This window comes from Phoca vitulina, unplaced genomic scaffold (genome assembly GCF_004348235.1).
Source record: "Phoca vitulina isolate PV1807 unplaced genomic scaffold, GSC_HSeal_1.0 scaffold65, whole genome shotgun sequence".
Taxonomy (NCBI): Eukaryota; Metazoa; Chordata; class Mammalia; order Carnivora; family Phocidae; genus Phoca; species Phoca vitulina.
This window is the reverse complement of record NW_022589768.1, coordinates 2,821,534-2,833,932: the sequence shown is the minus strand read 5'-3', so window position 1 is coordinate 2,833,932 and position 12,399 is coordinate 2,821,534. Positions and strand designations below refer to the sequence as shown.

The following is a 12,399-nucleotide window of genomic DNA, read 5'->3' as shown; positions in this document are numbered from 1 at the left end:
ACACATTTCCTGATCAATCATGTATTCCTAGGCCAGAGATCAAGTCCTCTGCATAACGAGGATTGCCACATTTCCCCCGTTACACAGTCCGCGTACCACGGTCCTGTCCTCCACGTGCTCGTGGCAGGTGGTAGTAGCACACAGTGCCGTCAGCTCAGTAGCGCGGTCTTCCCTTCTGCATCCCACCCTGGGCCACCGTGGCCTTCCCATCCCCCAGCCCAGGGCCTGCAGGACAGCTGCGCCACGCATCTGCCCGGGGACGGGTGTCCGTGCACGGCCCTGTGGCACCTTGCGTCTGTTCTGAACTTCCCCCGTTGCATGGATGCCGCAGGCTCTCTGTGGTCCTCCAGATGAACTGGTGAAAGATTCTGCACCCCGCTCCCCCATAACTTGTGTTTTGATTAGATTGTATAAAATTCTAATTACAAATTAATCTTTAAAGAATTAGCCTTAATTAGAACATCTTCTCATCCGTAGTTCCCATCTCCAATCATCTCTCACTGACAGAACATCTGCATTACATATTTTACCATATTTGAGAACCAACTGTAATGGTCTTCATCTAATGGTGTTGTTCAGATTGACTTCCTTTTAAAAAACTACACACCAGGGCGCCTGGGTGGCTCAGTCGGTTGGGCGTCTGCCTTCGGCTCAGGTCATGATCCTGGAGTCCTGGGATCGAGCCCGCCATCAGGCTCCCTGCTCAGCGGGGAGTCTGCTTCTCCCTGTGCCCCTCACCCAGCTCATGCTCTCTCTCAAATAAATAAATAAATAAGATCTTTTAAAAATAAAAAATAAATAAAAAAATAAAGAACTACGTACCAACTTCAGCTTCTTCCTTGCATCAATATCAGTGAATTCCAAGGTTTGATATACTGATATGATTTTATAATACAATTAAAATAAATATATTTTATTTACAATAAACATATCAGGGCCTTATCTGTGTATCCCCCAAGGTCACCACTGGTACATCACATCCGGGGAGGCCTCCTGTGTAGGATTTTTTCCTGCACTACAGTTTCTTTGTCTTAAAAGAGTCTTTCCCTAAATGATTACCACTGTTAGGGTCACGCTCAGAAAGCCCTTCTCCTACTCGAAATTATAACAGCCACCTGTTTCCATTTAGTTCTTTTATGATTTCATTTCCCAAGCTGAACTCCTTAACCCCCCTGGAACTTACTTGAGTCTATGCTGTGAGGCAGGAAAAGGTCCAACTTAATACAGTGTTTCAAAAAAGCCAGTCACCTCAGCATCCTCTTGGGGATGATTTCTGCCCCCATGCATTTGCATTTCTACTTTCGTCACAGAGTCAGTACTCTTCCATTTGGGTTTGTTTCTAAACCTGTAAGATGGTTCCAATGATCGAGCTCTCATCTGATGCCAGGGTGAGCGGTTTTCGTTTCTTACGGCTGCCCAGCATGCTGAACACAGCAGAAGGCAAGGGCTGCCCCCTTGTCTTCTTTTCCGCAGAGCTTCTTGTCAGTTGCATGAGCGGTGCAGGTGACCGTGAGCGCCGTGTGTCACTCTGCACATCAGCCCAGGGACGCAGGTGATGGAAGCACCCATATTATAGACGAGGAAGCTGAGCACAGGAAGCAAAGACACACATATGCTCAAGGTCTCAAAAATGAGGCAGGGCCAGCAGCTCTCAGACGGGGCAGGGACCACGGCAGGACCTCCGCCAAGTGAAGTCCTACCCGAGAACCCACCTCTATCCGGGGGAGGGGGGGCGTGCTTCCCCCTCATCTCTGTTCTTAACCAACCTGTGAGTATCTGTTTTCTGGAAATGGCTGTTTGATATTTTCGTATGCTTCCTTGTGTTTGATCTTATTCTCTCCACTTATAATGTGTCTTCAACATTTTCCTGCTGAAGACCACACCTTTCTTTTGTTCTGAGATATGGAATTCACATCCTGGCCTCTATTTGAGTTCTGTAGTTGGGTTGACTGGTGATCACGCTTCCTCAAAGGCATTCTTGCTCTGGTATTTCCTTGCTTGTCAAAGGCAGTGTGTCTTCTCTACATAGGTGCGCACACACGTTACTACAGTGACAACTGCAGAATTTTAATAAAATTGTACCTTTGTTTTATTAGCATAACAAAGATGATTCTATTATTAGCTAGCACATTAATAGCTCGGTTGACATAATTTTTAGTTTTTGAACTGAAACGCATAGGGAAGAAATAATTTTTATCGTGAAGTTAAACAGGCTAGTGGTTCGAAGTGAGTCGTGACAACATCACAGCTGTATTTCATTAATTAGCATCTTGACTTTCAGAGATGGTGCTTAAAACACAAATTCTTTAGGTTATAAAGGTATTTCTTACTTTTTAAAAAAGTTACGGGAACGAGAAGGTGTGGCCATACAAGGTGTTGAAAGAGATTAGAGCTTTAAATACTTCTGCTCTATCACTTTGTAAGTGGCACCAGGCATCGTTTGGTTCAGGGACAGGAGGCCGGAGCCAGGGCAGTGAGACCACCTTCCGTTAGAAAGCCTTGCGTGACTGCCCCTTCCTTATTCCCCACTACCTAGATTTGGGGGGCAGCTGTCGCGTGCCTCTTAGGTTGGACAGCGGCCAATCTGACTGAGCCCCCCGCCCCCCTCGCTGACCCGTGACACACACAGTGGCTCATCAGGGGCAGCGCCCATCCCCTTACATCAGTGAGAATGAGTGCTTCACCTTGGAAGTCGGGACTCTGGGTCCTGAGCCCAGACCCACCGTCAAGGAGTATTTGCCATCGGCTCAGCCACTTCCTATTCCTGGCCCTCAGCGTGCTCCCTGCCAGACGGAGGTCTGGGACCACGCCTGCGCTGACGTCCTGAGGTTCTAGCTGCTGGTGGCTTTTGTCAGTTCATAGGCAGGGGCTCCATCTGAGAGTTTGGGGCAAACTGGGGGGGATTCGACTGCAAAAAATGCCCCGATTCCACTGACTTTTTTCATGTCTGCGTAAGAAGAAGAAAGTCACCTCCTTCCCAAAGATCAGTGAGCTTCCAGGCTCCTTGAGTTCTTGTGTATCTGATAGATTTTTAAATCACCTCCTTTTGTTCTTATTCCTCTCTGATACTGCAGAATGGTTATTACTGATTAACTAAATGATGTTTAAATTTTAGAAGTCAAGCGACTTCTAAAGGCCCGTTTTATAAAATTTATGAAACTTCCTCCCTCTCTACTCTCATAATTCCAAAAGCTTTAATAAATATAAATGTGTGCTAGGATTCGCTTTAGGTTTTTTTTTTTTTCCTCCTTCTACTTACAGCCGGTATGGGTGCTTTTATTTTATTAAGCCTTTTGACACTATTTAACTTTTAAGCTAAGCATGTATTACTTTTAAAGACTAATTGAATAAAGATGTATGTTCAGAACTTGAAACATGGGGAACCGTGAAAATAAAATGTGGGCCCACTACTTAAATAACCATTGTGAAGATTTTGATGTATTGCTTTCCAGCCTAATTCATTTGCTTCTCCTGATGCTTCCTGAGTGTTTAGTAACACACACACTTCTTAGCTCCTTTTTTTGTTCATTCAACATAAGGAGAGCATTTCCCTTATTATTAAAATATTCTTAAAAACGTGTGTGTTTTATGTGTTCCATGTGACGTGTATGTTAACAATACAAAGACTGAACAGGACATCAAAAACCAAGATGCTTTGCGGGGCCCTCACACATGTGATCATTAGAGTCCTGTGGGGGGCCTGGGGCCGGAAACGCTTCCAGCTTCCAGCTGGGGAATCCACAGCCCAGAGGTGAGAAGGAACTTGGGGTGCTTGCGATCACAGGCTTGGGTACCGTTTATCAGCTGTGTGACCTTGAGCGCAACAGTGACTAAGATTTATTAGGCCTGAAGGTCACATCAGTGTTGGGGTCCTCCTTAAGGAAAAGAAGAAAAACTTCACTCTTGAAAATGTTACTAAAACATGTGATCCTGCACCTAAATTGCTCTGAACCCCTCCCAGGGCCGTGGAAGGGCCCAAAAGCTTGAGCTTCACCTGCTTCAAGGCAAATCTGCCTCCGCTTGGGCAAGAGACTTAACTTCCCTTCATCTGCAAAATGGGGCCAAGAGAAGTACTGACTTCAGTCGTTTGGAGGCTTACACGAGATAGCGCGTTGTAAAGCATTTGGTAAGCTGCCTGGCGCACACCGGGTGCTTGATAAATACCGCCTGTGATTACTCAAAGTCATGGAGTTGTGGCTGGAGTCCTTTGAGCTGCTTCCCAGAGACGGTTATTCACATGCATACTTAAGAAAATTACACCTGGAGCCTTTTCAGCCTGGCTTGCTCATTCATTTAATAAACACCGATCGAGTTCCTACCAGACACCGCGCACCACACGAGGTACGAGTCTCGATGAATTCTCCCACCTCGTTTCTGAAAGCACAGCACAAACGTCCCCGCCTCTGGGAAGCCTTCTCAGGACTCCAGGCAGACTCACTACTGCCTGGGTACTCAGCCCCTGCTGCCCAGCGGGCTTGGGACATGAACGGGGCTCCAGGGGAAAGGACCTCCCCACCCCCGCTGTGTTCATTTCTATATCGTCAGCACTTTCCTGGGTGCCTATAATAAAGTATGTAGATACTCAGTAATGTGAAGTGAGTTGACCGAGAGAGTGTGCTTGTTTTCCCATGAGGACTGTAGCTGCTTTTGCCAGCTCTTCAGTTTGCAGAAGTAAGCAAGATGTGTGCAAAACAGTTCAAGTCCTCTGGAAGCAAGTACGAGGTAGGCTCACTGTTAATCTAGGCTGTTGTGAGTGACTTCACTTTTTCTTATTTTATGACAACTGAAATTCTCTATTATGTTACCAGACCACACTCCTCAAGCTTCTCTCTTCTGCTAATAAAAAAAAAATAACATGGCCACATCGGGTAAGTCCTTAGGGAACATGTCCCGTATCAGGAAAAGTAGTTAAGCGCTGGGGTCCTAAAGGAGCCTGGGAAAGTCTAGCCAAAAACTATGGAGTTGGGTTGTATTATCTACTTAGAAACAGAACTGGACTTTGCAAGTTTTATCACATCTAGGCTTATTAAAGCCATTCATTGAGAATTTTTCCAGATTGTTACTTTTATAATAGCATTCAAGTGTCAGAAAATACCCTGACCAGTCAGCACTGGATACAGGTCGAGAAGATAAGAAGTGGCTGCAGGTAAAGCACCAATCTACCCACACGTTTGCGTAGTACTTTGTAATTTACACCGAGTTAGCTTTCACCATCATTATCGCTCTGCTACAACAACCGCCTGAGGTAGGAGGGAAGCTGGATACTGGCCTCTGCACAGGACAGGAACACCGAAGCAGGGCTCGACTGGGAATCCGCTCTGTCCAAGGTCATAGCGCCTGCTACCACGACCACCAACCTCCCGCCCAGACCCTCGGGAGGGCCTTCAGTCTTGTGGGTGTCTTCAGAAAACGATCCCATCTTTGCATCGGTTTTCCCGAAGCATTCTGGTCTATGGAGCGTGACCCAGGCTACAAGGAATGTCATGGGCACCTGGAGGTTAGCGGCTTTTCAAGAAGTCCCAGGGCCAGAGTTTTAGCTCATCCTCCATGTGGGCTTCAATGTGTGATTTCACCAGGTATGTGTAATTATGGACAGTTCCCGCCTTCATGATCTGGTAGGGGAGAAAGACACCTGTCACCTACGCAAAGTGTCACGTTCACATTCCTGGGACTGCCCCAAGGACCACGGGGACTCTGAAGCATGCAGTCCTCTAAACAAATTTCTGATTTAACCCATCTGAAATCCCAGCACTGCAGATGGCAGGGGGAGGATGTGTGCAGTCCTGTTCCCTAGCACAAGCGACCCCAGGAGGAGGGCCCCCATTTACCTGTGTCCAGGCCTCCCCAGCAGTGAACTCTGAGCAACAACTTTACTTCCATCCTGTTATCTGAAAAAAGAAACCTCAGTTGGCCCAATCGGGAGGCTATACATTCCTAGAAACAGAGCCGAGAGGCCAGCAACAAGCCTGTTGTGTTGGCAAGATGTAAATGGCCAGGCCTTTGGAGTGCTTTTCCTGCCTGCCCTGGTATTTACAGGCCCTGACTGAGGCGCCTGGACCAGCCAGGACCCTCTCCTCCCGCACCCTCCATCCTCAAGGCACTCCCTCCTCATTCACAGATCAGTGGGACTTGAGTCCATAAACCAGGTCAAAAAACACAACAATTCTCCACTGGAGTTCTAGGTGGTGGCTCTCTCGAAGGACTTATAGCACCCTCCCCCACCCCATCCATCATTCCCTTTGAAGAAACACACACCCAGAGTCAGGGAAGCTGACATAAACATCCTGAGGAAATAACCACTCTAAGTGGCTTCGAAGCCTCATTTCCCCAAGGAAATAATCAGCACCTCTTCCCCAAGACAGCTCCAGGTGAGCAAGAAGGGAACACCTTCCCGTTCTCCGAAGTAAAGGCGTTTGCCTAACTGCCTGATGACCAAGAGCGCTCGCGTCTACTGTCACAGTCCATTCTCCGAACCCACGAGGTGGCCAGGGCAGGTACGATTTCCCCCATTTTACGCAGGGCACACCGAGGCCCGGGCGCTCGCTCTCTTCCCAGGGTCACGCAGGGAGCAAGCACCGGGGAGCCTCTGCCTGCGCGCCCCGAGCTCGCCCCGCGGCACCGCCAGGTCCCCCGAGTGAGCCCGTCCGCGCGGCGGCGGCCACATGGCCCCATTGTCCCGGGCGGGCGTCCCGCCGGGCGGACTCCGGCGCTCTCGGCAAACCGCAGCCCCGGCCGCCTTGCGGAGCGGCCCGGCCGGCCGCTCGCGGGGGCGCGGCGAGCCCGGGGGCGCCGGGAACAAAGGAGAGGAGCACGCGCGGGGCCCGAGGGGCCATCGGACCGGGTGGCGGCGCCGCGGGGCCGAGCGCAGGGGGACGGGGCGGCGGCGTGCCCCGGCCCGGCCCTCAAAGCCTCCTCTCTTCTCGCGCGCTCGGAGGCGGCCCCGGGAGATCCGGGAGGGGGCGCAGCTCGCCGTCCCCGCCGGCCGGTCCGGGCGCGCCCTCCCTCCGCCGCCAACCCCACCCCGAGAAGCGCACAAAGAGCGGCGGGGCGGCGGGCGCTCACCTCCCGTCGGGGCGGGGCCGCGGGAGGGGCCGGCGCGCGCGGCGCCGCGCCCGCCTTAAAGGGCCCGCCCGCTCCCCGCGCGCACCGCGCATGCCCGACCGCGGGGCGGGGAGGGACGGGACGGCGGCGCGCGCACGCCCGCGCCGCCCGCCGGAGCCATGGCTGGCGTCCCCGCGGTGGCGGCGGCGCGGCGCTCGTGCACGAGTCAGCGCCCGCGGGGTCTCGGCAGGCGCGCGGGGCCTCTACAGGACCCCGGCGCCGCACATTCCGGAGGTCGCGGGCCGCGGGGCGGGCCGGGCCCGCGCTGCGGCGGGGTTGTGGCTGGCCCCGCCGCAGTTTCAGGGCCAGTTGGACAAAGTGCTGCCCGAGGGGGGACAGAGCTGTGGGCGCGCGCGCGCTAGGAGCGATGCGGACGGGCCTGTGCCTTTGTGTCTCCTGCGCTCCCGCGCAGGTGGGCAACCCGCGCCAGGAGCCACTTGGCCCGTGCGCACCGGGCCCTCGAGTCCCGCTTTTCCCAGTCCGAGGGCTCGCACCGCCCTGTTGGGCAGACAATAGACCTTTCTCCCAGTGGCCCCGTGGCTCTAGGGGTGGTTTATTTGGGGACGCTAACGGGACTTTCTCAGGACCGCTCTCTTAGAGCCGGGCCGCTGGCCTCAGAGTTGGGCGCGTTTTCCCTTCTCCACCAGGCGAGGGAGGAGAGCTGGGGACAGACTGTCCTCGGCCGATAGGTACGCGCGACTGTCCCGAGCCTGCCGGTCCCGCATTAGACAACAAAGAGAGGCGTTAGCGGCGGCGGGGGAGGGGCGCGGCCGCGAGGAGGACGGGGCGGGCTGCGGCGGGCGCGGGGGTGGGGGGCGCTCGCTCTCGGCTCGCCCTGACCGCGGCCTCCGCCCGCCCCCGGCCCGGCGCGCGCCAATCGCCTCCCCCAGCGATAGTGTCAGTAGCATTGTAGTGTCAGCTCCCGCCGGTGACGTTGCGCCTCCCTCGTCCCCCTCCGGAGCCGTCTGGCTGCAGAGGCTCAGTCAAGAGGCGGGGAGGAGAGGAGGAAAAAGCGCTGAGTGAGGGCGGGCGGGCGGGCGGGCGGGAGGGAGTGGAGGAGCCGGGGAGGGGCTCCTTAAAGAAACGCTGCTGTCGCTCGCCTGCTCGCTTCTCGCTCGGCATTGTGGCCAGCCAGCCGGGCACTCGGGGGGCACGCGCGGCTGCCGCTCGAGCTCTGCCCCCACCCCACCCGGCGGCAGATCTGGGGTGGGGACCCAGGCGGGGGCTCCTGCAGCCACTGCCCGGCGCGGACCGCACCGAGCGACCCAGTCCTCCCGGCGCCGAGAAAGGAGCAACGGAGCCCTCTGCAGCCGGCCGGCCTCCCCGCCCCTGACCACTCGCTTCCCGGCTGCCTTTGTGGCCGCAGCTTCTCGCCGCCGAGCCGAGGGCCGGCGGGGGCGCGGCGCGCACGGCCGAGCGATGCCCAGCTCCCTGTTTGCAGACCTGGAGCGCAACGGCAGCGGCGGCGGAGGGGGAGGCGGCGGCGGCGGCGGCGGCGGCGGCGGGGGAGAGACCCTGGATGACCAAAGAGCCCTGCAGCTCGCGCTCGATCAGCTCTCCCTGCTGGGGCTGGACAGTGACGAGGGCGCCTCTCTGTACGACAGCGAGCCGCGCAAGAAGAGCGTGAACATGACCGAGTGCGTGCCGGTGCCCAGTTCCGAGCATGTCGCCGAGATCGTGGGGCGGCAAGGTGGGTCCGGCGGAGATGGGGAACTGGAGGGGAGAGGGTCTCGGACCACCGCCCCGCGGGGAGGGCGCGAGAGGGCTCGGATCCGCGGCGCCCGCGAGCCTTAAGGAGAGAGGAAGAGCCGCGCGAGGGGCCGGCGCCCCAGACAAAGAAAGTGCAGGCAGGCTGTCTCCCGGAGCCGCGCCGCTGCCACGGCGGGATGCACTTTATCCTGCTGAAATCACTGCCTTCTCCCCTAGCGCCCCCCACCCAGCCCACCCCGGGAAATAGAATTTAAATATAAGATGCTTGGGGGAGGGGGCCTTTGATCGGTCCTTTGGGAGGGGGAGGAGGAGGAGTGAGCATCGGATGGGAGGAGGATTCTGGATTTCTGCAAAGCGGAATGGAGCCCAGAGGAGGAACAATGGGTCCCGGGACTGCCCCCCCCTTCCCCTCAGTCCCCCAGTTCTGGGGGGATCGCGGCTCCGGCCCTCTTCCCTGAACCCCTTCGCCGCGTCTTCAGGGCGGACGGCGCGCCCCGCTGGATCCTAGCGGCATCTCCCCGGCTGACTTTTTCTGGGATTCTCGGGTTTGCTCGGGACGACTGCAGTCACTGGGGGAGGGCTGGGCAGCCAATGGGCTGTTCCTCGAGCGCCTCGCGGGTGGAACCCGCTTCCCAGCCCGTGGCGTGGCCCAGGGTCAGTGAGGGAGCCGCCCCCTTTCCGCCCAAAGCGTGTCCTGCCGTCCCGCAGCCCTGGACGCGGGCGGTCCCAGGTCTCCGCGGTTACCCCGGGATAATGGGCGTGTCTGTCTCTCTCTCCCACTCCCTCCCCTGCACCCTGGCTCCCAGGTTGTAAAATTAAAGCGCTGCGGGCGAAGACCAATACTTACATCAAGACCCCGGTTCGCGGGGAGGAGCCTGTCTTTGTTGTGACGGGCAGGAAGGAGGATGTGGCCATGGCTCGGAGGGAGATCATCTCTGCCGCGGAGCACTTCTCCATGATCCGCGCCTCGCGGAATAAGAACACGGCGCTCAACGGCGCAGTGCCCGGGCCGCCCAACCTGCCCGGACAGACCACCATCCAGGTGCGGGTGCCCTATCGCGTGGTGGGGCTCGTGGTGGGGCCCAAGGGCGCCACGATCAAGCGCATCCAACAACAGACGCACACGTACATCGTGACGCCCAGCCGCGACAAGGAGCCGGTGTTCGAGGTGACCGGCATGCCTGAGAACGTGGACCGAGCTCGCGAAGAGATCGAGGCGCACATCGCCCTGCGCACCGGCGGCATCATCGAGCTCACGGATGAGAACGACTTCCACGCCAACGGCACGGATGTGGGCTTTGAGCTGCATCACGGGTCCGGCGGGTCCGGCCCAGGCAGCCTCTGGAGCAAGCCCACCCCCAGCATCACGCCCACCCCCGGCCGCAAGCCCTTCTCTAGCTACCGCAACGACAGCTCCAGCTCGCTTGGTAGCGCCTCCACGGACTCTTACTTCGGCGGGGGGACCGGCGGCAGCACAGCCGCCACCCCGCGCCTGGCGGACTACAGCCCCCCCAGCCCCGCGCTCAGCTTCGCCCACAACGGAAACAACAACAACAACGGCAACGGATACACCTACGCGGCGGGGGAAGCCTCCGTGCCTTCCCCCGACGGCTGCCCCGAGCTGCAGCCCACCTTCGACCCGGCTCCCGCTCCCCCGCCTGGGGCGCCGCTGCTCTGGGCTCAGTTCGAGCGCTCCCCCGGGGGCGGACCCGCGGCGCCGGTGTCGTCTTCCTGCTCGTCCTCCGCATCTTCGTCCGCCTCGTCGTCCTCGGTGGTCTTCCCCGGCGCCGGCACGCCCTCCAACGCCAACGTGGGGCTGCTGGTGCATCGCCGGCTGCACCCGGGCGCCAGCTGCCCGCGCCTGTCCCCGCCCCTGCACATGGCGCCGGGGGCGGGCGAGCACCACCTGGCTCGTCGGGTGCGCAGCGACCCGGGCGGGGGCGGCCTCACCTACGCCGCCTATGCCAACGGGCTGGGGGCGCAGCTGCCGGGCCTGCAGCCGTCGGACACCTCCGGCTCCTCGTCGTCGTCCAGCTCCTCCTCCAGCTCGTCGTCGTCGTCGTCGGGGTTGCGGCGGAAGGGCAGCCGCGACTGCTCCGTGTGCTTCGAGAGCGAAGTGATCGCCGCGCTCGTGCCCTGCGGCCACAACCTCTTCTGCATGGAGTGCGCCAACCGCATCTGCGAGAAGAGCGAGCCCGAGTGCCCGGTCTGCCACACCGCGGTCACTCAGGCCATCCGCATCTTCTCCTGAAGGCAGCGCGCGCCTGCGCGCACCCGCGGGGCCGGGGAGGCCCCCTCCCCTCCCCTCCAGCCTCAGCACCCGCCCCCCAGTCCCGCGCCCGCCGGCCCGGGGACGCCGTGCTGCCCACCTCCTCCTCCCCCACCCCTGCTCCCACTCTGAGATCCCAGAGGAGCTTGGAAAGCTGTAGTATCCGCTCGTTGTTTTTTTTTTTTTTAAATTTTAATTTTTAAACAAAGGAACTTGCCAGGATACCTGAATCAAGAGTACTATAGCCTGGGAAACCCCCGAAACCACCTGAAATGCATGCTCTATAAATAATAGGAACGGCGACATTCTAGTCATGATAGTTTTTACACTGTACTTCATAGGAAGCTTCCAAAAGAAGAAAACCCCACAAGTTTTCCATTTTCTTAAAGTAGGAAAAAAAAAATGAACAATAATTATTATGATGAAGATGATAATAATAGTGCTTATGGGATGTGTGGACTGTTTTAGTGTGTTCCCCTTTGTGGCTGGGTTCCTACGATGCTTATTATAGAACACAGTGGATCCTTTTTGAATGTTGTGGAAGGGCCAGGATACTGCAGCTTTATAAAAAGTTAAACAAACTGTAACATATCTCTTATATATTAAAAACGTTTAAAAGTTTTAAAGAGAAATTGCATTAATACAGATTGAAGTATTTTATTCTTTTTTGACTTGAAAAATTATATTTCATATTGCAAAGATGTTTACAAGTATTTTAATTTAAGTTCAGTGAACTTTTTTGTAGCTGGGTTAAATCTTTTTATTTTAGTATGGCCTTATGGCAAAGAACACTGTATTATTTTAATAACCACACAATCGTGACGGAATTACAAAACCATAAAATGTGTAATGTTTTGAACAGTATTCTGTTGGGATGGAGATTTTATAGGTTCAGACAAATCTTCTAGAAATGCTTCACCCAGCATATTTTCTATTCAGTGATATAAAGCATATTTTATTCTATATTATTACAAAAAAAAAATGGAAATGTATAAACATGTCAAAAGGAACTGTTGATGCTTTCTAACATTTGTATAAATAGAATTCAGTGCAAGCTACAAAAATTCTGTTGGGCCACTATAGTTTTAGTATTTCTATTTTAATACATTTGTTTACCACTTGTTTATGTATATGTAGGTGACGTTACTTGAGCTTAAATGTACTTTACTGAGCAAAGTTTAAAAAACAAAGTATATTTTATTTTATGATAAAGGGCCTTTAACCTCATGGTCAAATACTAATATTATATTTGCTGAGACAAGATTTGAAATTGTATCAAGAGTTTTATTTTTCTGACATTTAAAGTTCTACATAATAAA

The 12,399-nt window shown here is 55.2% G+C and overlaps 1 protein-coding gene and 1 long non-coding RNA gene across 4 annotated transcripts; one reads left to right on the top strand and one right to left on the bottom strand.

Moving 5' to 3' along the window:
• Positions 1-1,646: 1,646 nt before the first annotated feature.
• Positions 1,647-10,527, bottom strand: LOC116624309. 3 transcript variants are annotated; one of them, XR_004297865.1, is made up of 3 exons: positions 10,444-10,527; positions 5,829-5,888; positions 1,647-5,612 (listed from the first exon to the last, which is right to left on the bottom strand). It is a non-coding gene; the product is annotated as an uncharacterized LOC116624309 (long non-coding RNA). The 3 variants fall into 3 exon arrangements; XR_004297864.1 differs by lacking the exon at positions 10,444-10,527 and adding an exon at positions 9,659-9,739; XR_004297863.1 differs by lacking the exon at positions 10,444-10,527 and adding an exon at positions 7,063-7,089.
• On the top strand, positions 8,171-11,127 carry MEX3B (mex-3 RNA binding family member B). The gene is made up of 2 exons (XM_032392120.1): positions 8,171-8,791; positions 9,618-11,127. Exons 1-2 carry the CDS (start codon positions 8,521-8,523, stop codon positions 11,060-11,062), a joined length of 1,716 nt encoding a protein of 571 aa, XP_032248011.1. The 5' UTR covers positions 8,171-8,520; the 3' UTR covers positions 11,063-11,127.
• Positions 11,128-12,399: the final 1,272 nt, after the last annotated feature.